Source organism: Thamnophis sirtalis, unplaced genomic scaffold (genome assembly GCF_051295495.1).
Source record: "Thamnophis sirtalis isolate CommonGarterSnake01/CBP01778 unplaced genomic scaffold, rThaSir2_p1.2 scaffold_5, whole genome shotgun sequence".
NCBI classification, from domain to species: Eukaryota; Metazoa; Chordata; class Lepidosauria; order Squamata; family Natricidae; genus Thamnophis; species Thamnophis sirtalis.
The window spans coordinates 57,915,636-57,939,062 of record NW_028261385.1 but is presented as its reverse complement, the minus strand read 5'-3'; the positions used below and the strand labels follow the sequence as shown (position 1 = coordinate 57,939,062).

The 23,427-nt window shown below is 35.9% G+C and overlaps 1 protein-coding gene and 1 long non-coding RNA gene across 4 annotated transcripts in view; one reads left to right on the top strand and one right to left on the bottom strand.

Moving 5' to 3' along the window:
- MEGF10 (multiple EGF like domains 10) overlaps window positions 1–23,427 on the bottom strand; it is a 97,295-nt gene that overhangs the window by 56,768 nt on the left and 17,100 nt on the right. For both annotated transcript variants that reach the window (XM_087715876.1, XM_087715875.1), the window contains exons 2-5: window positions 22,918–23,049; window positions 20,773–20,874; window positions 19,803–19,903; window positions 15,211–15,303 (exon numbers count right to left, since the gene is read on the bottom strand). In XM_087715876.1, coding sequence (XP_087572002.1) covers window positions 15,211–15,303; window positions 19,803–19,903; window positions 20,773–20,874; window positions 22,918–23,033 — 412 coding nt within the window. In that variant the 5' untranslated portion in view covers window positions 23,034–23,049. The remainder of the gene's footprint in view (window positions 1–15,210; window positions 15,304–19,802; window positions 19,904–20,772; window positions 20,875–22,917; window positions 23,050–23,427) is intronic.
- Window positions 1–23,427, top strand: part of LOC148045391 (uncharacterized) — a 212,405-nt gene that overhangs the window by 185,288 nt on the left and 3,690 nt on the right. The window lies entirely within an intron of this gene.

The following is a 23,427-nucleotide window of genomic DNA, read 5'->3' as shown; positions in this document are numbered from 1 at the left end:
TATTATTTTACTCACATTTGGGCAGTTGTGGTATTTTCAAATGATAGCTGAGGCAACACTTCTTTCTTTCCATTGGGGTAGCCAACATATTATAGTATCAGAATTTAATGAACAAGCAAAAGTTGTGTACTTTAATATATTTTGTTACCATGGTGGTTGGCTGCCACAAACTGATCTCAGCCAGTTCCATTCAAAAGTAACATCATATGCAATAGAGAAACTTGGCAGATTAAGATTACTAATTTAGGTGATAAGCAAATTCATTCATTACACTTTCTAAACATGCCGTGATGTTTTTATTCATGATTTTACAATCATCTCCATTATTCAAAGTAGGTTCAGAGCAGTGGTGGGATTCAAATAATTAAACAACCGGTTCTCTGCCCTAATGATTTCTTCCAACAACCAGATCACCAAACTGCTCAGAAAGTTAACAACCGATTCTCCTAAAGTGGTGAGAACTGGCTGAATCCCACCACTGGTTCAGAGCCAGGTCTGTGAAAGAGGCATAAAGTACAGTAATAGCAGATTTTAATTACCCCAACATATGTTGGAATATAAACTCTGCCAAGCAGTCCTTTCAGGAAATTCCTTGGTTTTTTGCTCTTTCAGAGAGGGAAGAAAGACAGATGTTGGAAGTTCTTTAAAAAGAAGATCCTAAAAGCACAATTGCAAAAAGTTCCAAAGAAGAGTAAAAATAGAAGACAGTAGAAGAAAACAATATGCTGTACAAAAAAAAAAAAACCTATCGAGAATCTGAAGAAAAAAATAACCTGTGTAGGAATAGCCTACAGGCTGTTCAGAGTTAATTCTATGGTATCAGAAAAGCTAAAGCTCAGAATGAACTGAGGCTTGTTGGCAAAGAGATTAAAAAAAACTTCTTATAAGAAGAGGAATCCAGTCTCTTAATGAAGGTAACATTCATTCTTTAAAGAAAGACAAAACCAAGAAAAGGCAGAACTACTCATTTCCTATGGAATAAGTTCTGCCAGTCAGCTGTGAACTATAGGATGAAGGGACAGGACAGGACGGGACTGAAATTCAAGATAAATCAAAACATGTTACAGAATTGTTGCAGTTGAAACATTCTGAATGGATGTCCAAGTATTCTTGAGAATTAGTCTGAACTGAGCAAGGATTAGTGAAGCAGATTTTACTACTATAGCAGAAAAGAGGTTTATGTATAGGAAATACATTATAAACCTGGGAAGAAAGACCTCAGATTAGCAATCTTGCAGATAACAAATCAGGCTCAGTGCTAAATGATGAGGGGACAAAGTAAACCTTTACCTATTGTCATATTCTGGTGATATATAATGAGATGTTAAAGAAACAATGCCATTGGATTTGGACCCCCAACTCCCTTTGGTATTAGCTCATGAACATATCCACAATTTCATTCAACTGTTGACGGTTCCTAATAAGTATCTGCCATCTTCTCATGATGAGAAGTATTTTAGTGAAACGTAAGGAAATTCTAGGTACTCAGGTAATAGACTTTACCTGTCTCTATCATGCACTTCCTGTGAATAAATCTCCTTTCAGTTATAGTTATAAAAGCTGATTCACTAATCATTGCTCAGAATAGTATGCTGCTCTCAGAAACAACCATGTGCACACACAGAAGACTTCAACTTTAAACAGAAATAACTCTTTAAAGAAACAGAAATCTCCAGATTAATTTTATAAAATATAGAAGATGCTCTGGGCAAATCTTAATTTTCCATTTTTAAGGATAAAATGCCAGACAGCTGAAGGCAAAAAAATATTACCCCTAAGGCTAAAGCAGAGGAATAGAGAAGCAATGAAACAGATATCAGAACAGTTTCTATAATAATTCATAAACAGACTGAGTAATAAGCACCTTGAAAGCAATGAAATAATTAGGCATGGATTAGGCAGCAAAAAGTCTTGCCAGATCCATCTTATCTCAATTTTTGATTGGATGATTTTCTTAGCAGATTGTGGGAATACTGTAGATGGAATTCAAGTAAAGCATTTGACAAACTAGCCATGGCATTCTGATTAACAAGCTAGTTAAGTGCTGGATGGATGGCATGACAACTAAGTGAAAACACAGCTGGATAGCAAATGGTACTCAAAGTGTATTCATTAAAACCTCTTCATCAGACTGGTAGAGAAAGTCTAATACTACCACAAGGGTAATGTAGTTTTCTGTAATTTTTAATGAATAACTTGAATGAGAATATGGGAGGAATGATTGTCATATTTGCAATTGGGTGGATAGCTCATACTTTGGAAGTCAAAAAGGAAATTCAAAATGTTCAGGTTAAAGGAATGGACTGACTCCTAGTTCAGTTTGGTTCAATGAATATATCCAAGTGAAAATATCTATCAGGATGTATTAATTTATATTATTGCATTTAACTGAGTTTAGTTTCTATGATTTTTTAAATTTGGCTCAGTTGGAAGCAACTTTGAAATCCTGCCGTGTTTTGATCTATTTGGATTTTTCATTTTTTTCAAAAATAGCTTCATATCCCACCTAGATATAATTAAGATATATAAGCAACTATGTGATTTTTAAAGTGGCATATAAATTCTCATCTGAATAAAGAAATCCATCCATTATTTGAGTATCCAGGACCATGGTTGAATCCAAGAATGTTGCCAAATTCTGAAGTCATAGGACAAATTCTGCGACATCTAAAACAGCCCAAATATCCCCACACAAGAAGTAGTTGTCTGAATATTCCCACACAAGAAGCATTTCTGACTCATTACACAATTTATCTTTCTATTCCCAAGTAAATATAAAATAGCATGAAGATTAAACCCTGAGGGAGACCAATGAACAATAACCAGATGAAAGATTGTGTTATCGTCCTTAAGAAAGGACAAGGGTTATGCCAGAATAATGTCTACTGCAAGATGGCATGAAAAACCAGTAACAAAATTAAGAGGGAATATTTCTCAAACCCAGGTTTGATTCTTATTGTATAAGTTCAGCTGATGCTTTAATACAACTTCTATAATGGTTTAGTTAAAAAAAATAGTTTAGGATTTTTTTTTCTTTGATTCCCTGATTATTCTGCTTCTGGGTTGAGAAAATGCAATTGTCTACTTTGGTTGAGTTCAGTCTTTCAGGGGTTGATTAAAAACGAAATGCTTCTCTGAGAATCTGGCAGAGGTTGTAACTCGTGTGAATATCCCACAGAAATTGTGCCAAAAACTACTGTTTCTACTCTCTTCTGCATCTGCCAGATCCTGTGAGAAAAATAATTGGCAGTATGGAACTTTACAAGACCTTTACAGACATTCTTGATGGTAAATGACACTGCAGGGAAGCATGAAGATTGTGTCTGAAAATTTCCATAATAAACATGTGCTCCGAAAGTAAAAAAGACATGGAGTTTTGTTTTGTTTCTGTTTTGTTATCTGTCACGCCTGGAAACTTAACAAGAAATATCAGCTCAGTTCCTGAGTACATGCTTTGCATTCAGAAGTTCACACATTCAATCCGGGGCATAGTGTTAGGAAAAAAGGGATTTGACACCCTAGAAAGCTACCATCAGTCAATATAAATCACAAATAAGCTATTCTATATACATGGGAACTAGGGGTCCAACTGAAGGTTGTTTTTTTTCAGTTTCTAACGTCAAAATTTTCACATGAAAATATACTGAGATCTTATAGGATTGAGTCCCCTTCGGGGGGAAAGGGCGGCATATAAATATAATAAAATCAATAAAATCAATCAATTCATAGATGCAATCATTTTATATCAGAATTTACATGATTTTAACTATGATGTTGCCAGTTTTCACATGTTTAATGTAAACTGGCACAGTGATATCAGGAGGCCAAAAATGGATGGCTGACTCCTGCTATAGATTATGGTTTTTATTTTCATAAAGCAGTTTCCTATTTTTTCACATTTTATTTTTATCAAAAAAAAAATCCGTGTGCGCACAAAATGCCTTTTCTCAGCAAACTGGTAGTAAACCATTAGGAACCCATCATTGATATTAGAGATGATTAGCTCTGTGGGGCGGGGTGAGCTCCTATCAGTCACCTCAGCTTCTGCCCACCTAGCAGTTTGAAAGCATGTTAAATGCAAGTAGATAAATAGGTACCACTTTGGTGGGAAGACCAGCTGGCGCTTCATATGGGCAGTCAAAACACTGGATCTTCTCAGAGGTGACACCTGTTTGCAAGGGGGCTTCACTGGAGGAGAGGACCTCAGATGATGCTACAAGATGCTGTTCATCTTTCTTTCTTTATGGTGTGAAGTAGGTTATCCTCTGTGGTGTTCCATGGATAGTGCATGACTGTGAACAGAATGGGCTAGCAGTCTCAAGCAGCCAAAACCTACTATGTGTTAGCCTCCTAATTGTAGTCTCCTGATTATTGTAACATTGCCATACCTTAAATAAATAAATAAAGTGATGCAGAATGCAGCAATACATTGCTAGCTTCTAGAAGAGCACATATTACACTACTGTTCTACAAGCTGCATTGATTGCCAGTCTGCTTCTGTATCTAATTCAAGGTGCCATTCGTTTAAGCATCCTGAAATCTAGATGGACTATCTGCTTTTAAATAAGAGATAATAATCTTGTATTTGATTTTATACACTTCAGTTTGCCATGGCCGTGAGGCCCAAAGGGGCAGTATAGTTGCATCTGATCATTGTCACCCATTGAACACTACATGTGTAGTTTAAGGAATGCTACAGATGCAGGTGATTATTTCTCCCACTCCTCTGCACTGGTTACCAGTACTTAGTAATAGCATACTTCCCCACATTAGATGACAACATCTTTCATTCCCATCCTTTGCCAAGGATGCTTGGCAACAAGGCCCTCTCTATTCACCAGGATAATGCACAGTCCATCACAATATTGAAATCCAGTAGGCCAGCTTGGAAAACAGATATTCCCTTAACATCTACCCAGTTTAAACCCGAAAATAACTGGAGTGAGGAATGGTCCAAGGTATCTTCTTGTTGCCTGACCATTAGCAATCCCTCTACCAAATCATCTGGTTTTTACCTGCCTCATTTTGTCTGGTTGAAATTGAATAGAATTAGGTGTGATGCTGGAAAAATGCCTCTGCCCTATATCAGTGGGGATGGAAAGATTCCACTTGTTGAGATTGTAGTGCTGCTATGCAAACTATTACACATACTATGCAAGATTGCTCACAACATACGTTCTTTGGTTCCCTAGAAGATCTGCATGAAGCAATGCCACAGGCAATTGCCTGGATAGCTGAATTGGACATCCAGTTATGCCATACGATCGCCATAGAGGTTTTACTTATAATTACGTGGATTGCGTGGATATGTTTACTTCTCTTCTGTCATGTTCTCATCATGTGCTAAATATAATAATAATCTTGTATTTCTTCTGCTAGTGAACAGACTCTAATCACATTTATTAAGATTATAATTATCACGTAATTGCTTTTATTGTGGCTTTCTTTCACCATAAATTCTGAAACTGACATAGCAATCAATGTTCCAACTGCTTTAGAAATCTTTCTCTTAATGCAATTCTGACAAAACTGTAAACTGATATCCAAATTCCAAGGGATGGCTTGTTGTTTTCTTTTCATCTCAGATGATATTGATCTACTGTATACAGGAAATAAAGTTTTAATAACTTGATTTTATGTCAGAATATAAATATCAACTGCTTTTACTGAACAGGAAATATTTGTAGAGAGATATTCTTGTCCTAATATTCCTTTGGATTTGTATTCATTTCATGTATTCATAATCATGTTTATACTTATATCTATTATCTAATCCATGCTTGATGAAATGAATGAATAAATGAATGAATAAATAAATAAATAAATAAATAAATATTAATTTTTGTTTTCGGTAATAAAATCAATTTTTAATCTGTTTTCATACAACACATTTCAGTCACTAGAAATATCTTTAATTTTTTTGATGGGCCAAAGAGAAGCATATAGAAGAATAAAATAATATATTTTTACCATGCTACTTTTTGGGACAAGATGCATTCTGATTTTTTTTTCTTAATGTTTTGTTCAAAAGAATGTTTAAACTTGTAATATATGCTTATTAAATCATTAAAACAAATATTCATTGATTCTATGACTAATTATTTCAAAGCGGAGCAATGCAAGAAATTTGATGTTTGGGACTGGTTTGAGTGTACCCTCAGGGTAAGATATAAAAGGGCTCTGTTTAGAAACAACATGAAAGGCAAAATGCAGTGAAATAGTGGCTGATCTTAGAAAGAGTAGAAAAGGAGGGGCAAGGGGGGGGAATCCAAAGTTACTTGAGAAGTTAGGAAACTATGGCACATCACTTGGCTCTTTTAGAGACAAAAACAAAGCTTTAGTATTGCATTAAAGTGGGCCCGAAGACATTATGAAAGGAAGAATGACATTATCAGTGCTATCTCAACCATTCAATGGAGTAAAGTGGTTCACTCTGATGGCAGATCCTGGGAAGCGTCAGCAAGGTGCGTGGAGGAGAAAAAAAAAACTATGTTCCTTTAGCTATCCTGAAGGCATCCCATCAGCAGCCCTGGCAAAAAAGTCAGTGTTCAGTGTCATATGTGCAATAAAAAGAGGCTGTAGCAAGCTCTGGGGTAACTTAGTTGTGGAATCCGTAAAAACTATCCATGTAATGTCTGCTAATCTGACCTGGGAAGTAATTCCAGGTAAAAAAAACATTGTTCTTTTTGGCAAAAGTACCTAAAACCTTTCTGAATGTTTCAACTGGGAGAAGGCATAATACTTTTAATGCATTGTTGTTGTTGTTGTTGTTGTTGTTGTTGTTGTTGTTGTTGTTAATCTTTGGTGAGATTCACAGCCTTTGGGTCTGGTTGTTAGCTCAACAGCTCGAGTCCTAACCAAGGACCTAGGAACTGCTAAGGTAACGTCGGAGGATATAAGCTGTTCCAAGTAGGGTGTTTTTTTGTAGAATCAGAATGTTCAAGTCTAATAAATTTAAAATTTCCAAATAGCAAGGTAGCCCTTTAGGTATTGCTCCAAGGGCTCCAATTACAATCGGGACAACACACACTTTCTTTTTCCACAGTTGCTCAACTTCAATTTGCAAGTCCCGGTACTTTGTGATTTTTTCTTGCTGTTTATCTTCAATTTGTGCATCTCCAGGTATTGCAATGTCAATGAACCATAATTTTTTCTTTTCAACTATTGTTATGTCAGGTGTGTTGTGGGCCAAGTGCCTGTCAGTCTGAATTATGAAATCCCACAATCCCCCTGATTTTCTCATTCTCTAAAACCTTCTGAACCTGATGTTCCCAGTGGTTTTTGCTGTACTCAAATCCAAACTTTTGGCACAATTTCCAGTGAATGATCTGAGCAATGTGGTCATAGTGTTGTAGGTAGTCAATTTGTGAAATTTTGCTGCACCCACTGATCAAGTGGTCGACTATCTCATCTTTCTTATTACAGAGGCGACATTTGCTGTTGGTGGTAACATGTTGAATTTTTGCCTTCATGCAGTTTGTGGCTAAGGCTTGTTCTGTTTCTTTTTTCAGTGCTCCTGATTTTAACCAGTTCCAGGTTAGCTTTTGGTCAGCTTTGCCTTCAATACTTTTCAAGTATTGCCATGCATAGCTTTGCTTTTCCAATTTTCGGCTCGCTTCTCAGTTATTTCTTTCTTATATTCAGTTTTTAACTTAGTTGTCTACAAAGGGCCTCCTTTATTTACTTCCTTAATCATTGGTTCTTCACTTTTCTGGATGTAATCATTCAAGCTGTGTCTTTCTTCTTCCACAGTCTGCTTTACTTGTAGAAGTCCTTGACCACCCTCTGCTCTTGGTAGATACAATCAGTCAACATCACTTTTAGGGTGCAAAGCATGATTCATTGTCATAAGCTTCCTTGTTTTTCTGTCCAAACTGTCCAACTCCATCTGGGTCCAGTCAATTATTCCTGCAGAGTATCGAATCACAGGTATAGCTCAGGTATTCATGGCTTTTATGATGTTTCCGCCACGCAGTTTGGACTTTAATATCTTGCGAATTCATCGAATGTACTTGGCTGAGGTTAATTCCTTGATTTTATTATGCATTAAATCAGAGGCCTCTAAAATCCCCAAGTACTTGTAGCCTTCTTCTGGTTTTACTGCCTTTATCATTTCTTCATTCTCAAATTGTATTCCATTATTTTCTAGGACCTTGCCTGCCTTGGTTGCCATTGTTGCACATTTGTCAATGTTTAATAAATGTTGTTGTTGTTGTTGTTGTTATTTACTTTATTCATTAAACATGAAACTCACCCAACTGAACATTCAAAAATGCATTACAAATACCAGTGCCTGGTGCTAATGGTTGATATGGGTTGCTGCCAATGTCATAGGTCTCAACCAAGTACCTTCTTAAAATATAAGATGTTCCAAGTAGCACAGTTTTTTGCAATTCTGCTGGTGTCAGGAAGCTGCAATTTGTTGATGTATCTTGTAAAATTCTTGGACATAATGCGAAGTGCCCCAATGACAATGGGCATCACTGTTACATGCTTCATCCAAAGCCGTGTAGTTACAATAGCCAGGTCGTGATATTTCATTATTTTTTCTAGTTCTTTTTCTTCGACTCTGGCATCTCCTGTTACAGCAATATCAATAAACTGTACACTTCACCCCTCTATAACCATGATATCTGGTATGCTGTGTTCCAAATGATGATCTGCCTGTATTTGAAAGTCCCACAAGATCTTTACCTTCTCATTTTCGGTAACTTTTTCCACTTTGTGCTCCCATGACTTTTTGGATAAAGGTAAGTCATATTTTTTACATAATAGCCAGCGGATTAATTTAGCAACTCGGATGTGTCTAGCTTTGTACTCAGTTTGTGCAAATTTTCTGCATTCACATATTAAATGTAGTTGGGATTGTCAGTGGATTTTTGTATCTTCACTTTCATGGCATTAGTTTGTAATGCTGGTTTCTTGAGCAGCCAGCATTAAACCTTCCGTTACTTCTTGATGGTTCCCATCTTAAGCCATGTCCATGTCAAGTTGTCATCACATTTTCCTTCATTGTTTTTCAAGTTTTATCCATGCAAAGCTTTGGTTTTCCATATATTTAATCTGCCATCCAGCTGTTTTTCCTTATATTCTGCCTTTGTTTCTGTTTTTATACTGTTCTCGATTTTTACAGCCTGCAGCAATTTTTCTGTCCTTTGGTTCACATAATCATTCAAACTTCATTTTTCTTCTTCTACAGTTGATGGATTTGCAATAGTCCCCTGCTCCCTATTATTTTGGCAGGTACAGCCTGTCGATGTCACTTCGTCAATGTAAAGCGGGGTACATATTCAAAAGTTTGCATGTTTTCAGTCCAAGATTTCCAGTTCAGCTAGTTGATTATTTCAGCTGACTTGTCTATCACTGGAATTGCCCATATATTAATGGCTTTAATTATGTTTCCAGCATTCATCTTTGATTTTAATATTTTGTGGACCCTCCTGATGTATTCCTTCTGCGTTGACTCTTTGAGTTTTCCATTCAAGATGTTATCTGTTTCCAATATGCCTAGGTATTTGTAACCATCATCTTTTGCTAATGCTTTCACTAAGCTTTCATTTCCCAGTTCATTTCCAAGTTCTATTCCTTCTATTTTTTCCATTTTTCCTGCTGTATGGATAATATAGCACATTTTTCAAGTCAAAAGTTCATTTTGATGTCACTACTGAACAGTTGAACTGTGTTGAGTATTGATTTAAGTTCAGTGGGGCTTTTTGCATACATTTTAAGTCATCCATGTATAGTAGATGGTTTATCTTGCCATGTTGGCTTGAGATTTGGTATCCCAGTTTTGTGTTTCGTAGGATTATTGTCAGTGAAATTAATGTGATGTTGAACAGTAGTTGTGAAAGTGAGTCCTCCTGGAAGATTCCTCGTCTGATGTTGACTTCACCAATGTTCTCCTCATTTGTTGTTAGAACTGTTTTCCATTTTTGCATATTTACTTTCAAAAATGTACAAATATTTTTGCTGATTCCAAAGTTTTCTAGATAGGCGTTAATCTAGCTGTGGGGTAATGAGTCAAATGCCTTCTTGTAATCAATCCACACCATATTTAAATTTGTTTTTCTTCATTTTGCATTTTTAGTACCATTTTGTCAATGAGCAGCTGATCTTTTGTTCCTCTTGATTTTTTTACAATTTCCTTTGTTTTCTACCAGATACAAACTGTTTTCCATCAGATGTTTGAATACTGAATTTGCCAGTATTCTTGTAAAAAGTTTGAACATTGTTGTTGTTGTTATCTCTTTTAATCATTAAACATGAAACCATTGACTGGTGCTAATGGTTGATATGGATTGCTGTCAACCAGATACGATGTTTCAAAAAGCACAGTTTCTTGAAGTTCCACTGGTGTTATTGCGGGAAGCTACTATTTCTTGATGTGTTCTGTAAAATTTTTGAACATGGTACCAAGTGCTCCAATGACAATAGGTACCACTGTTACATGTTTGATCCATAATCCTGTTGTTGTTGTTGTTGTTGTTGTTTCTCTTGGGTCTTAGTACAAGTATTTATTAATAGCTAAATACATTTTAAAGTATGTTTGATACATACATTTTCCCATAACGTGATAACAATAACAATAATAATAATCATATAACAATTCATTTCATTTTCCAGAAGATAATTTCAGGATGGCATGAGGAATCTTAAGGGGGTAGGAAAGCAGCAAAAGTATGTGCAATGAATTAGATTTTATTCAAAAATCCAGGAATTGAGCTAAAAATTATGCATTCCATCTTACTTTGGCTTCCTATGCAATTGTCATATAATGGCTGAGTTTTAATTACTACAGTATAGCATTATTTGCTAATTTGTAATATTACCCTCTCTAAGTAATATCAGCATCTAGTTTTACCTTAGTAAGTAAGGTAACATTAAACCACAACTAGAAAGTAAGACATCATGTAAAGGAATCACCTGAGTCACTTACATTTTACTTGTTATAAAATATTTATCTTCCCATTAATAATCAAAACTGAATGGAACCAAAATTTGTCAACTATAATATATTTATACTTCCTAAATTAATGTACAATACTAAACCTAGGTTTGACCTTGAGAATTTTTTGAACATCACTTAGACATGGAAATACAGAGAAGTATACAAATCTAAATTTATCAGATTATTACTTCTATCCAGCTCAGAAATCATGTTGAAATATTAATTGGATGTCTATGTCACATTTTCACACTTTTACATTTGATAATAAAAGAAATTAGCCCTGCACATGGCAACCTGAATGAAATATAGGATAGGAATCTGATAAACAAATGGATCAATTCAAACATAGCAAACTTAAATAATAACAAACTCCAGCAGTTGCAATTGCCCTACAAGAGATAAAAGACTACTGATATTTACAACAAACCAGCACTTTCGTGCAGCTGTTTTTTTAAAAAAAAAAAAAAGTTTGAATATCGAATACAGGATTGGCCCCAATCTAACCACTGTCTCACAATGCTAAGTTCAAAGTTAAGTCATCCTCCCATTAAATTACACGCCAGACACAAGTCTCTGACCCTTGCCCTCTTGTCTGGCCTTTACTCACTTGGTTCTGCTATACCGGAACACACTTTCAAGAGGACAGAGTACTGTAATGCTCCTTTCAAATGCTACTGTAACTCCACTGTCTCCAAAATTCTTGCACTGAATTGAGCACATCTACCACTTTGTTCAGAGGTTTTTATCCATATATAGTTACTATCAAAGGAAAAGATGAGTAGACTAGAATATTCTTCTGATTAAGGGCCACTGAATTCACTTAGATTATTGTCTGAGTAAATTGCATAGAATTACTGGGTTAGATCAAGAAAATGATTCAAGGAAAGGAATCCTACACCTTTGTTGACATTTTAGTAAAATTGAACGCATTAACAAACATGATTACGTGAATTTGATTCTAACTGGCTTACAAACCATTCAAAAGTGACAATACTAAATTTTTACTGACAAAAATGTAGTTATTTAAAATCCATTCATAAAATGAATGGCCTAGGCTGAATAGTAACAGGATGTAAAGGGTTATTTCAAAATCATGTTTAAAATACTGTTTCCTTCTACCAGCCTATATATTTCCTACATGCAGACATAATACATCCTGCTATGTGGTCAACATGGGTACGTCATTCCATTGGTGGATCCCACTTGGAATAACATCTATGGATATAACATTTAATTGTAATGATTTTATAATTAATAATGATGGGTTATTTGTGATAGGAAAAAGATTCAATTTGAAAAAAGCTATGGTACTAGCTAGTTTTGAACCCTTTTAATGATAGGAATATACATGAATTTATGAACAAACCAAATTTTGATGAAAAAGTTTAACAAGAAGAAAATTTTGGAATGGCTAGAGAAAAAAAAATTTGGAGCAATACAATGTACTAAAAACACCCTCTCATTTCTCCTTTTGTCTGCTATGGTTAAATGGATGCATGCCAGATAACTTAGGCCTCTTGCTTACAAAATCCTGCTTTAACAGCATGTGAACAAAGCAGTATTTTCTATCCTGAATTGCCCTACAAAAATATTTTTTGAAAAAAACATTCTTTAGCATTTCAAGTCAGTTGCAATTAGTATGCAAAAATTTTTTTTATAAGGGGTCACTAACATCCCAGGGGTTTCTCAGCTTATTATTCACTCACTCAGCAACAACATGTCTTCCACACAATCCTGTTGTGTAAATAGACAACATTTGCACTGCTGAACCTGGCATCAAGGGGAAATGGAAAGGAAAGGTAGCAGCAATAAAATAAGCTGAAATTCAGCATAAACGATACAGGAATCATATAAAAAGTCAGTCTCCAGAAAGAGTCAGAAAATAATGCATTTTTAATTTTAGACTGGGTGGATCAGACAGTGGTGGGATTCAAAAAAAATTACTACCAATTCTGTGGGCATGGCTGGTGGGTCTGGCATGGCTTGGTGGGCGTGCTTGGTGGGCAGGGGAAGAATACTGTAAAATATCCATTCCCACTCCACTCCAGGAGAAGGATACTGCAAAATCCCCATTTCTTCAGCTGGGACTCAGGAGGCGGAGAATAAATGGTTGCGGGGCCAGTAAGAGGTAGCATTTACTAGTTCTCCAAACTACTCAAAATTTTCGCTACTGATTCCCCAGAACTGGTCAGAATCTGCTGAATAACACACCTGGTCAGACAGTGAAGAAGCTTTTTGGATTCAAAATGTCTTTAGAAAAAACCCAGAAAGTCCAGGAGCCTCCTGAAAAAGCACTTATGGGACAACCATGACCTGGATGACTGAGAATCTTCATAGACACATCTCAATTTGTTCTATTTCATTCAACATACAGTTTCATCCAGGCAGGATGTTACTCTGGTGTTACTTCTTTTAAGAATGTTGCTATTGTTCTCATCCTTGGAGAACATTTTCTCTTCTGATGACTGTATAAACAGGTCAAAGAAGTTTTCTTGTCAATATTTCAAAAATAGTTTCCCAATATCTTCTTGCTAGGGCTGAGAGTGAATGGCTGGCCCAAAACCATTCTTCTGGCTTTTCTGCCTAAAAGAAAACTTGAACTTCCTGTTCCATGTTCAGCATCTTTTGCGTATGCGCTTCAAGTCAGTATTAACTTTTGGCAATTGCCCTGGTCTTTTTAGCAAGATTTCAGAAATTGTTTGCCATTGCTGTCTTTTCGATTTTTATAATGTTGCTAAAACTGGCAGATTGCTCAGCCCTTCCTAGGGCTGTGAGAAAGTGACTGGCCCAAGGCCATCCATCTGGCTTTGTGCCGTAGGTGGGACTAAAATTCCTCTGTTTCTAACCTGGTCGTTTTATCCACTACACTAAACCAGGGGTCACCAACCTTTTGGGCTTCAGGGACCACTAAATTCATAATTTTAAATCCCACGGGCCACTAATATGGTCTGCCAAATGACTGGTTGGGTGGGCGTGACTAGGTGGGTGTGTGACTGGGTGGGCGTGGCCAACTCAATGTCACTCACATCAAGAGGCGCCTCGCCAGCATCTACTCGCCCCTCACCTCCCAGCCACTCCTCCCATTTCCACCTGGACTCTTTAAGGCCGCAACAGAAAGCAGTTGTTGGAGCCAAGCAGCTACAATGGGAAAGAGTTGGCACAACAGCTGGCTCAGTTCAAATTGGATGTGACCGAGAAGGAGGCTCAGTGGAAGCAACTCACTGAGGACTATGAGCGTAGGCTTTCTTAGCAGAGGGATGGGCTGTAGGAGTGCAAGGCCAGGTACCTGTGCCTGGAGGCTCAGTGGGCTGAGATGGTCAGCCAGTTCCAGGCCATGATGCAGTCTGGCTGGAACAAGACCCTCTGGCTCTTCATCACTAGCAGCGCTTTCCTCTGCCCTTCGCCAAAGCTCAGCACCAGGAGGCTGAAGAAGGGCTCAAGTCAGAATTTCTGTCTCCCTCCAACCCACAAAAAAGAACCAAAAGGGGGAAACTCTCAGCAGCAACACAAGCATTCATTGCACATATCCATCCCAGGGGGCATAGTTTGAGGATCCGTGATTTAGGGCAATATAAAAAATGCAAATAATTTTTCTGCGGACCACCTAAATTTTCTCACAGACCACCAGTGATCCACGGACCACCAGTTGGTGACTGGTGCACTAAACAGTACCTTTACCATGCTGGTCTTCCTTTAAGGACAAAAATGCATTAGTCATGAGGTCAATTCCACCTTAGTGAGGACTATTTTAACAAGTGGTACAGCTTGAAAAAGCCTGACTTAATGACTGGTAGTCATTTTCTCTTCTAGTTCTCTGATTCCTGAAAACTATATATCGAACAACTAGGCTATTGCCACATCAATCTGATAACCTTTCAGGTCTAAATATATAAAAATAACTTTTATTGGAAAGCCTGAAACCTGGGCATGGAATTTGGGCTTAAGTCTATTACCTGCCAATATTCTGTTATAATTTTGGAAGGAGATATTTCTAAAATGGAAGAGATCAAATTGTTTATTTATTTTTTCTGTGATTCAGATGTTCTCTCCATTTAATTTACTAAACAACATGCTATATAATAATAAAGCAATGTTAGTATTTAATAAATTGAAGACTGAATCAGACGTGGTGCATTCTACCCCTTTGGAAGTGATATCTCAAATGCGGAAGAATTATAGCACAACAGTGTTTTAATTTCCCTGCAAAGAAGAGCAACAGAACAGACAGCACAGAAGACTGACAGGAGCAGATGCAGACTTACCACTTGAACAGTTGGGTCCACCCCAGCCAGGCTCACACTGACAGGTGTTTGGAGCAATGCAACGGCCATGAATGCATTTATCAGTACAGTGAGCTGTCAAAGAAACAGGGAGAATGAAACAAATAATGAAAAATCAGAAAGAATAAAAACAATGAAGGAGCAGGTTGCAAAAAAGCAACAATGAATGTTGTTTTTCTGCAACCTATCCATTAAGAGGCTAAGTTGTTCAATTCTTGTTTTCATTTGTACTCTAAATGTCATTATTCTTTCACCCATTTATATGCATTTATTTACTAATTGTCCTAGTTTGCTACAATTGAAACAAAAAGACAAAAAGAAAACAAAATAAAGTAATATTTTAACCCTGTAAATTCCAGTGATGAAAAACAAGAAACAGTGGTATTAAGTAATATTAGCATTTTGTATAGGAAGGTTTTATAAAATCTAAATTTCGTATTTACTAAATATCATTCATATACAACTTTCTAATCAAGCACTGGATTCATAATCATTACTTTAAAGATGTTTCTAAGATAAAAATGAATCCAAAGAAATGTCTCCTTTCATCTTTTCTTTATTTTATGTCTTGCTAAATTAATGTAAAACAGTACCTTGGTAACTAAAAGAGAAACTTCTGAAAATTATCGTGCTTTAGATAATGGTCAATATCTTCAAACAGTCAATGTGAATAGCTTCCTGCTCCCTCCCTTTTCTATTTTTATCATTACCTCTTTTATTCTTTGATCATTTATCTGAAATAATATAAATATATATTAATAATGTTTCTTATGGGAATGTGAAACTGCAATGGTATATTTTAGTCTTCCTGCCCTAAGAAGCATTTAAAAAGAGCACTGCTGCCGAGAGTTAAATCATAGATTGGAAGCAATTAGACTATGGCTGGTTGCTTAACAACTGCTCCCAGTCCCAACAGCCTTGGAACAAATACTTTACAGCAAGGGTGGGGAACTGTGGCCCTTTTATGACTTGTGGACTTCAACTCCCAGAATTCCTGAGCCAGCATGGTCCATTAAGTCATAATGGGGCCATAGTTCCCCATCTTTGCCTTACAGTCTATAAGCACTCCAAACTATTGTAAAATGACATACCAGTTCCCCTGGTCAATTCCGTTTTAGGTACTTGAAAATCTGTTCACATTTACATCTGGTTGCCAAATGCCCTGCTATCATGTGATCACCATTTGCAATTTTCTTTATTAGCTTCCCCAGAAAGTCGATGGGGAACCCAGCAAAGAAGGTTGCAAGCAGAGGGATGTTGGATTTGAGGTCTGTTGCCCTAGTGTACCAAGGGATTTCTCCTTCCTTCCATACAGGGAGCATAAATCCTCCCATGCAGAAACAAGATCTCAAATCTGGCAAAATGGCCAGCATTCTAAGCCTTCTAGAACTATGATGTTTGCTAGTGTTTTTTTGCCAGATTGGAGGTCCATTCCTCCAGCATGCCAAGAAATTTTTAAGGGAATGGACTTCCACTCTGACAAAATTGCTATCAAATTCTCTCAGTCTTTGTTCATTTTTCTTAGTGGAGCAGAGAGAAGGTCCAGGCTCCTAGATGTTGTGGGAGGCTGAGACTCTCCTGCCATTCTGCTTAACAACCACAACTAGGAGAGACAGGATTGCGGTCATTGAACAAAGCAGTCATGTCTCATTTAACAGCTCCTTCATGCAATTATCGAGATTCTGGGCCCAAATGGAAAACTACCTCTATAAGGATATTTATGACGTGGTCGCATTGAAAGAAAAAATTTTGAAAATAAAAAGATGTGCTTTTATTATAATTTCCCTACACATTTAAGAATAAATATAAAAATATAAATTAGAAGGATGTTAGTCATCTTTAAAGAGTAGTGTCTAAGAAAATATAACATGAGACCACTAATCTGCTAAATTTGAAGTTATAAAAAAAGTTCTAATTAGCCACTGTTGTCCAATAATACTTATCTGTCTCTCTTATTTCAGACAGATGCCTAATCTCTATAGATTAATAATAGTTGATACTGTGCAGAGTAAAAAATAAGCATATGGTGTTCTTTTCTGTTGTAAGATTTCTAGAGCTAGATTCTTAATTTAGGAAGCGGTTTTTGGTGGTATATTTTGTATTTTAGAAGCAAGAACTTATAAAATGGCTGCTGTGTAGGACACAGTTAATAGAAAATATCCATGAGATTGCTAACTAATCAAAAGAGGTATCAAAAATTGTTCTCACAGACCAATATCACTTAGAAAAGAATGTTTCATTACAAAACAAACTTGATAAGGTTTTAAAATTTAAAAGGGGAATACAAATGACAAACCAAAAGAGTAAAATGAATGTTTTTATAGGATTTGCAAAAGAGGCTTGTTAAAGTCTTGAAGAACTCTGTGAAAAAGGACAATGAAAAAAATAAGAGAAATCAAATCTTATGGCAATATTTGAATGAAATAAAGCTGAGAAATAAAAAGAAGAAATATAAGGATGGTTTAATTGATCAAAGTTAAAACAAGATATGGTGTTAATTCTGACAGTTTTTTATGGACTTTCTGCTGACATCACAACTTAAAATATGTTGTTTTGGGGAAATGTTTATAGATAAGAGATGTGATATAGAATGAAATAATAAATGTTTGTAACCTTACCAGAGGTGAAGAATCACTACATTTGTTTATACTTGTATCACATCTAAATACATGTTTTTTTTTATTATATTTTTACTTTTCTCTTTCTTCTCTCTTTTTCTTTTCTTTTCACTTGCACTTTTTATTCCTTATTTCTATACGTTCTTCTTCAATTTTAATTAGTATTATATTTTACTATTATAATCTCAATATGTTCAAAAAAGGAGTTGACCTGTGGAATGACTACAGGCCATGTGAAGCAGTGGAAGAGAAAAGGGGCAGCAATAAAAACTCCATGTGTGCCCAAGAAATAAACTGATCTTTTTTAATTATTTAAAAAATACAAACAGATGGCATTGTTATGGAAATTGGTGTTTGGGAATAATAACTTTCTATCATGCCCTTCTCACAGTCAGTGTCTGTGGAATCTATGTCATTTTATTGCATAAAAAGAGACTATAGTTTTGTCTTTAGTTGCTATGCTGTTCTATGACTAAAGGATATTCCTTTCTTCATTCATTCATTTAGTCAGTTCTAATTTGCTTAAGAAAAACACTATCCATTTTTAATCTTATAGTAGTATCTTCCTGACTGACTGACAGCTGAAGAAATAATCAGTGACTCTTCTAATTCTGGCACCAGGGATGCTAGACAAGAAGTCAAAACTGCCAACTGGAGCTGTCAATCAAAATTATGTACACATTAATATTGCACTTCACTTTGAAGGAAAAAGACTGCAGGGAGGTGATTTAAACTATAAAAAGGTGTATTAAACCTCTAAAATACTGACAAATGGGGCGCATGTTCTCAAAATACCTCATAAGAAGGTTTATCCAGGCAAATCAGGTTTGTTTCTTCACAATAAACTCTCTACATGGCACAAATCACCAAGTGCTATACACTTAAATTGTGTGCATTGAGACTCCAAGGCATGTGAAAGAGCTGCTGTTGTGCTTATGCATGTATCAATATTCTTTTAATTAATTATATGTTAATCTACAACTACGAACAAGCCATTTCCCGATGTCTAGGCTGTGTATGGTAATGCAAATAGTCCTAATCTTAATTTGAATCTTTTTAAAACTCTTTTTAACGATGGCTGGTTGGATAGTTTTCCAACTGGAACTACCACTGCAATAAAATAAGAAAAATTACTATTTAAAAAATAAAATTAATGACAGGGGCAGAAGACATTGTATGCAAACATATGTTTCTATTGACCAGAAGGATTGTTTCAATGTACCTGTACACCATTCAATACACTAAACTACAATACTACATCCAATTATGGTCGCCACATCATAAAAAAGATGCTTTAAACACTAGAAAGAGTACAGAGAAGATCAACAAAGATGATTAGAGGACTGGAGGCTAAAACATGTAAACAACTGTGGAATTGGGTATGTCTAGTTTAATGAAAAGAAGGACTAGGGGAGACATGATAGCAATGTTCCAATATCTGCGGGGCTTTCACAAAAAGGAGGGGATCAACCTATTCTCCAAAGCACCTGAAGGCAGAACAAGAAGCAATGAATGGAAATTAATCAAGTAGAAAAACAACATAGAACTAAGGAGAAATATCCCAAAAATTACAACTATCAGTGGAATAACTTGCCTCCAGAAGTTGTAGGTGCTCCAACATTGGAGGTTTTTAAGAAGAGCATGGACAATCATTTGTCTGAAATGGTATAGGTTTCCAGCCTGAGTAGGGGGTTGGACTAGAATACCTCCAAGATCCCTTCCAACTCTATTATTCTGTTATACCACACTCCTTTGCTTAGTACCAAATTGATAACTACTATACTCACTAAGACTCCCCATCCCCCATCCATTAGGGTCACAGAAGCATCTCATACCTGTAAACCGCCATACTTGTCTCACTGCTTTTCTAAAGACATTTTGATTCTTGGGGAATTCTCATTAGCATTCTCATTATTAACAATAGCTGTATATTCTTATGAAAATAATTTTACTTACGAATGCACATTTCCCTGCTTTCATAAAACCCAGGGCAACACTGAGATTTCCGTCTATACATGGTCTTTTCTCCATGCCTATAAGCAGTTCGATAGCTGATTCTGTTAAAATATGGACATGTAAAATTTGTGAGCAACTATTTCAAAAGCTATGGCTATTTAAGGATAAATTGTATTGGTTCTATAAATCAGCTACATCCCTTACAAAGAAAGATAAGCATTATCTGCAAATGGAGATCCTATGCAAGATCTATGACAAATACTGCAGAATTGCAGCTGATACTATATGGATTTGTAACTTACATTTGCTATTAAATATTTTAACTAATTAATTGGTACACATTCAGACCAATATTTAATTTTTAAATGCACAAAACCATTGCCAGACAAGGGAGCACAGCAAGAGCAAAGTATACTTCTCTGAAGTGTCATGAATTTACAAATTCCGAACTTTTAAAACTCAAAATGATTCAACATTAAAAACAAATTCTGTTGTGTTCAAAAAGAATCAGTAAATAAATACATGAGTTTATTTGTTAAACTAATTTCTATAACTACCCAACTCACACACAGTGGCTCCAAGGGGGTAGGGGGTTAATAAATACAGAGCAGTTATACTGCAGAACCACTTGAAAATTTCTGTTCTCAAATAATAATATTATATCCATTTTACTGAATTATCTTTTTAGAGAAAGAAAAAATCTTTGCAAGTCATACAGTCCTCTTTAAACTAGTAATGCATTTCAAAATTCAGGATAGTATTTTCAAGGCTTATAGAAGATAATTTATACATGTAAATATTGGCACTGTAAATACGTAAATATATCCATATCATCTGATTTTGCAAATGCTATCAATGTGCCACTATGCTTCAATATGTTTTCTACTGTCTTTAACATGTATCAACTATTAAGTATTTATAAAACATCACTTAAAACAGGTAGTCAAAATAGAGTTACTAAAAAAATCACCTGTGTCGTGTACACTTAAACCAGTTCAGTATGTCTGTACAGCTGGTGTAGTAAATCTGATCAAAAGGATGGGGATAGGATTCTTGCACTGTAACAGAATAACTGCACAGGAAAAAAGGAATAAAATTATTAAACATGCACTTCGTTAGAGTAATTAAGTGAAGAAATTTCAATAGGATGGAAATAAAGGTGAGAGTGAAAATAATTACATAATAAGATAATTGCACTCCCTACTACAGTGGTCCTGAAATTAAACATGAAAGTGAATAATAAGGAGGGCATTGCAGTTGTCCTTCCTTTGAGTGGGGTTAGTAAGTATCTTTTTGGGGATCTGTTGTAACTTTGAATGTCCATTTAGTGACTGTTCATAAGCCAAGGACTATCTGTATTGTCAACATCAGACAAGCTTAATTCAAATAGTGTCTTTTCAAGCTTATCTAAACAATGTAATTTTTAAAAAAATATATATATATACAATGTCTTACAAATCTAATACAAACCTACTGTTTTATGACAATCCAAGAAAGTTCAGCCCATTCCATGTCAACTTAGACAATGTAAGTCCCAAACAGAAGGATGCAGATTGCAGCCTTTAGCTAGGAATTCTGCTTATTAAATTGAGATACAATATTATTTCTATATACTTAGTACGTATATTCTTCTGTACCCTTGAATACAGGATATTCATAGAGGTTCACAGTTTTTTATTTATTTTCCTTCAAGTGGATTGTGTTAGAATCGTGTATATTAGAAAAAGAAGACACTTTCTGCTGATTATGCTCCTTCTATTTATGAGCCCAAGGACAATGTCAGAAAATTTAGAAGTCAATTATTGATCACATCAATAATAACACTTAGAGCATTCATTAGTATGGAAAATGTTTGCTTTAATTTTTATATTACTGAATACTATAAAATAATAAAATGTATTATTTTATGGGCATACAATGAAATAATGAATATTATGGTTGGGCACACAGTTAGCCAAATGTTTAGACTGTTTGGGACAGTTTTGTCTAGCTATTGAGTCTTTCTCAAAGATCTGGGATATGCATGTTCTCATTCAATGATATTAAAGGATGCAAGGATGATATTACAGAATGCAAGTTGTTCCAAGTAGTGCTGCTTTCTGCGATTAAGAGATGATGATCATGATAGTGATTTTGTCAAAGTCAAAGAATTCAAGTGGCGCTCTAGATGTTTTGGGACAGTATCCAAGATACCATTGATTATAGGTACTACCTTTGCTTTCATTTGCCACAGTTGTTCTACTTCTATTTGCAGGACCTTGTATTCAGACTTTTTATGCTTCTTATCAACAATTGTTAAGTTTGGGGTGATTTGCGGCAAGTGTTTGTCCCATAGTACTTTAGCTTCTTCATATTCTATTACTTTATCGACTTTGTGGTCCAGCAATTCTTGCTTATAGGCAGGGATGGGCTGCTGGGGGTTCATAGGGGTTCGGGAGAACCGCTAGCTAAGATTCTGTTCATTTCAGAAAAACCCCAAATCTCACTCCTGGTTTGGCCTGCCCATCCCACCCTGTCCCTCCCAAAAGTCCCAACGCAGCCCATTTTGTATGCAGGTAAGCGTAGGGAACGTGTGGATGCTCGGGGAGTGCAAAAAATGGGCCTACCAGAAGTTCATGAGGCTGGAAATGTGCCCAGGAGGCCAACTAGGCCATGCCCACCATGGCCATGCCCACCCAGCAACTGAGAACAGAACCCATTGCTAAAAAATTTGAAGCGTACCCCTGTTTACAGGAAAATGATAGTTCTTGCAGATATTCCAAAGTACCATTGTTGCTATTTGTCGTGCCATTGTTTATAGTCAATCTGTGCAATCGTCCTGGGGCACTTAATCTTGTTAAATAGAGTCTGTGCACTTCATAGATAAGGGGCATCATTCATTGCTGCTATTTTTATTTTATACCCATATCTTATTTTAGTAGTTTTATGCCATTCATAAAAATACAGGTACACACTTGTGGCTTGGTTTTATATTTTATATATTTGTTTTAATATAGTCATTTCATAATGTTACCCATGTCTTTCTGTTTAACTGTAAATGCATATTTTACATAGCCAGTAATTAAAATAACCATGCTAGTAGAATTTCAGAACTATTGATTAAAAGTAATGTTACCTCTCCCAGTGGCTACACACATTTGGATCCTCAAGATTTAGACATATAGTTGACACAATCCAATGGTTAAAAAGCATTAGTGTGAAATGAACAAAGGTGTCCAAATAAAGAACCATCTTTTCAACAAAATGCCTGTAAAAAGAGAAAAGAAAAGGATTGCTGATATTAATGGCCAGGTACTTTGCAAGCTATTATAAAGTATAATATACTTTGGGATAAACAGTCCTGCTTTGCAACAGAATGAGAAAACATACAACATCTTAAGGAAATAATAGAAACCAAGTCATTGTAAATGGTGTAACACAGCTTCCCATGCTCAAATGCTTTAAATTTCAACCTCATGCTTCTGCTTAAATTGTAGCAGGGATGGGTTCCTGCCAGTTCTAACCTCTTCTATAGAAGAGGTTCCACAAATCTACCATGCCGTTTAGAACCGGTTCCAGCTCCCTCCCCCCGCCAGTCCGCCCATCATCAAGATGAAGAGCGAGAGGAGGAATTCTGGGAGTTGAA